Below are 3,319 nucleotides of genomic sequence, written 5' to 3'. Positions count from 1 at the left end.
TTTAGCATCTCTTGTCTATCAAGTTCTTTTTTTCAAAAAAAAATAAAAATTTAGGCGGTTTCTACATTTTTGGATACTTGTCAACTTTTAATTTAGCTTTCTCACATTTTATATAACTCCAAAAATCATATTACCAAACAAATTGCATTAATGTCAAAAGCTATATGGAAGACAAAGTGGAAACATCTATACTTCGAGGGACCAAATATGTGAAAATTAAACGATGACCGATAATATCCCAATTTAATTAGACCAAGACAACATTTTCTTTTATAAACAAAATTATAATTCAGTCATTTATTATTTTCATAAAAGTAAATATGCTGCTCACACATATCATTGTGCTAAACTTCTTGTAAATTTTTGTTGGCAAAACGCAACTATCCAACAAAAGTGTAATCCTGCACCAAGTTTTGGTAACGCATTATTTTTCCAAGATCAAGCTATGCAGTCAAGTGGATTGAGACGAACTCGAGGAGTGCATACAAGCGATTGTTCCATAACGTGATTTAACCCTTTTCTGACTTCCATATTCACTACATCAACTTCCCTTCCCTTTTCAATCGGCGTCCAGTCGAAGCACTGAACCATGGCAGCAACTGTAGGGCTCATTGTGTGGAAAGCCAGCATCATTCCTGGACACCTTCTCCTCCCACCTCCAAAAGTTAAGAGATCCAGCACTTGTCCTTCCATTTGGTCTTGCCGAGCTAAGGTTTTCTCTGTATCCTTGGAAATCAAGAATCTTTCGGGCTTAAATTCGTTAGGATCATCCCAAAGGTTAGGGTCCCTCATGGCTGCATATGTATTGATCAGTACGGTTGTGTTCTTAGGTATATCAAAGCCATCCAGCTTGCAATGTTCGCGGCATTTTCTTGGTATGAGAGAACCCAGAGGATGTAATCGGAGTATTTCCTTCATTACAGCTTGGAGATAGGGTAGACTTGAGATGTCTGATTCCTCAACAAGTCTTGAGTTGCCAACAAGTGAATCTATCTCTTCTCTAACTTTCTTGAAAACTTTAGGATGGTTTATGAGCTCAGCTAAAGTCCATTGCATAGTATTCGCAGAAGTATCAGTGCCTGCCACAAATATGTCCTAATTGACGAAGAACACAATCCAAATTAAGATATAATAATTGCATCAAAAGAATAAGAGGAAGTTCCATATTTGGTCTTCTTCTCAATCATTTTTTCTAATTTTTTGCTGCGAACACAAACTACCAAATGATATAAAGAAATTCTAATCTCATTTTGAGAAATAAATATCAGAAATAGATTCCTAGACTAACAGTATGTATATATGTATACATTTGTGCTTTATCTTTTTTTTTCTTTTTCCTTATTTTCTTCCTCATATTTTTTCGTTGTCATTCAGAGAAACCTTTTAGGTTAGTTTAAGAATTAACTATCTATGACTTGGTCGACTTGCAAATCATATTCTAGATACAAATAACAATAGTAAATAACAAAAAAAATAATAAATAACAAAATTGCTGAAGATCTGGATATCTGAAAGCAAAACAGAAAAAAGAAAGAAAAGCAAGTACTTAAAATCACATACCAGGAGGAAAGACTTCATTTGAGTTCTAGTCAGTTTAAACTCAGCTTGGTTATCATAATGCATCTCCAAAAGAACATCTATCAGATCTTTATATTGGCTAGTTTTGCTGTTTTCTTCCCTTTTTTCTTCATGCTGCTTCAATATATTCTCTACCATGCCATCAAACCTTCTTTCCAGATTCACGGCCTGCTTCCCATAAATCCAGAAGCCTAACCATTTGAATGGCCCCAAAACATCTCCAATAGTCAACTTGAGAGCTTGTTCAAACGTCTCCTGCACTAATTTTCTACACTTTTCAGCTTCATCATCGTTACTCGAACAATTAGTGTTCATTGCCATCGTACAGATTATGTTATTTGTTAGCTTTAAGAGCTCAAGTCCAACGTCGACGGGCTTTAGAAGAGATGCACTCTCCACAATCTTTTGCAAGAAACTGCGTAATCCTTGTCTGCGAACCCCACTTGAGGCCTCTAATGCTTGGGGACTAAGCAACTTAGTCATGCAAAGCTTCTTCATGAACTTCCAGTATTCTCCATACTCAGAATAGAGAAAACTAGAGGCAATAAAAGTTAACCTATCTTCAACAGCAAAAGGCGGCCGAGAAGCGAATGCAAGATCTTGGGTTTTGAAGATTTCTGTTGCCAAAGAAGCAGATGATATGATAATCTGCTTTGAAGCACCAAATTGCAGGTAAATAATGGGGCCATATTTGGTTGATAGCTTCTGGTAAAACTGGTCCAAAGGAAAAGTTATGAGTTGGAGGTGACCGATGATGGGCAGCGGGCGCGGGCCAGGCGGGAGGTGGAAATGAGTGCGATTGGTTTTCTTTGAAAAGGATCGAATTACGAGTGTTGAGACGAAGGAGATGATAAAGAACATGGAGTAGCATTGGATGTCAGTCATTTTGGGCATCTGAGTTTTCTGAATTGTTTGCTTCACTACGTCATTTATATATCATAGCAAGTATTGAGATAAGAAAGAAAAAGGGGAATTGATATCGGCACTTCCATATTTGTAGACGACACTCTTTTTCTTTTTAAAATTTTTAATATATGAAAGGACAAAAATATTACTATCTCTCATTGAAATTACAACTACTTCCTTTTTGTTATGTTGTAATTCAAATGATATTAGATAAATGTATCTTTGTCATTTTAGATGCTTAAAAAGTCAAGAAGGGTTCGATTATCAAAAATGAAATTGCTAATGTCGCGTAATAGATGGTACAAAACAAATAATCTCATTACATTTTTAGTCTAAAGTGTAGACAATATGTAAACATGAATCATTGCCAATTACATCATCTTGAATTTCACTTAGACGGTAGTTGCTTGCAAAAAGATATGTAGTAGTTGATTACATATTTATCGCTACACAACGTTTCAAAGCAGTAAAATTATGCAAAGCAAGAAGTTCGGCCATGTATATTGGCTTAAAGAATTTTCAAGTTCAAAATTTGTTTGAGCAAGCAAAAAGGTTTGAAATTTTCCGTAATCCAAAAGCAGAGAGGCTTACTACTTTTCAACCATAGCTCTCAAAATCTATTGGGCTTACACTAGAGCTCCATAAAGTTGGCGGCGCAAATGAACACCGCCGCCCTCCATTTATAAGTAGCATTACTACTTACCATATCTTCGGGGAACTAGCTTGGCCCCTCCCAAAGAGGCCAAATACTAGCGGAGACCACATTCGCATGATAAATGGACCAGTACAAATTGGTTCAATCAATAAGAGCGCACAGCTTTTTTATAAAAAGTTG

General features: G+C 36.1%; 1 protein-coding gene across 1 annotated transcript; it reads right to left on the bottom strand.

Annotated features, from left to right (window-relative positions):
• Positions 1-298: 298 nt before the first annotated feature.
• LOC113735282 (cytochrome P450 705A5-like) lies at positions 299-2,463 on the bottom strand. The gene is made up of 2 exons (XM_027262307.2): positions 1,561-2,463; positions 299-1,095 (listed from the first exon to the last, which is right to left on the bottom strand). Exons 1-2 carry the CDS (start codon positions 2,461-2,463, stop codon positions 439-441), a joined length of 1,560 nt encoding a protein of 519 aa, XP_027118108.2. The 3' UTR covers positions 299-438.
• Between the last annotated feature and the right edge of the window lie 856 nt (positions 2,464-3,319).

The sequence above is a fragment of the Coffea arabica genome, chromosome 3c (assembly GCF_036785885.1).
Source record: "Coffea arabica cultivar ET-39 chromosome 3c, Coffea Arabica ET-39 HiFi, whole genome shotgun sequence".
In the NCBI taxonomy this organism is placed as follows: Eukaryota; Viridiplantae; Streptophyta; class Magnoliopsida; order Gentianales; family Rubiaceae; genus Coffea; species Coffea arabica.
Note: the sequence above shows the minus strand (reverse complement) of the source record. Positions and strands in the feature narration are given on the sequence as shown.

Bases quoted from the DNA above. Each gene is read 5' to 3' on its own strand.
- LOC113735282 (XM_027262307.2), bottom strand. From the start codon at position 2,463: ATGACTGACATCCAATGCTACTCCATGTTCTTTATCATCTCCTTCGTC. The intron at 1,096-1,560 runs GTATGTGATTTT...TTCGTCAATTAG, and splicing joins AAATGAAGTCTTTCCTCCTG to GACATATTTGTGGCAGGCAC.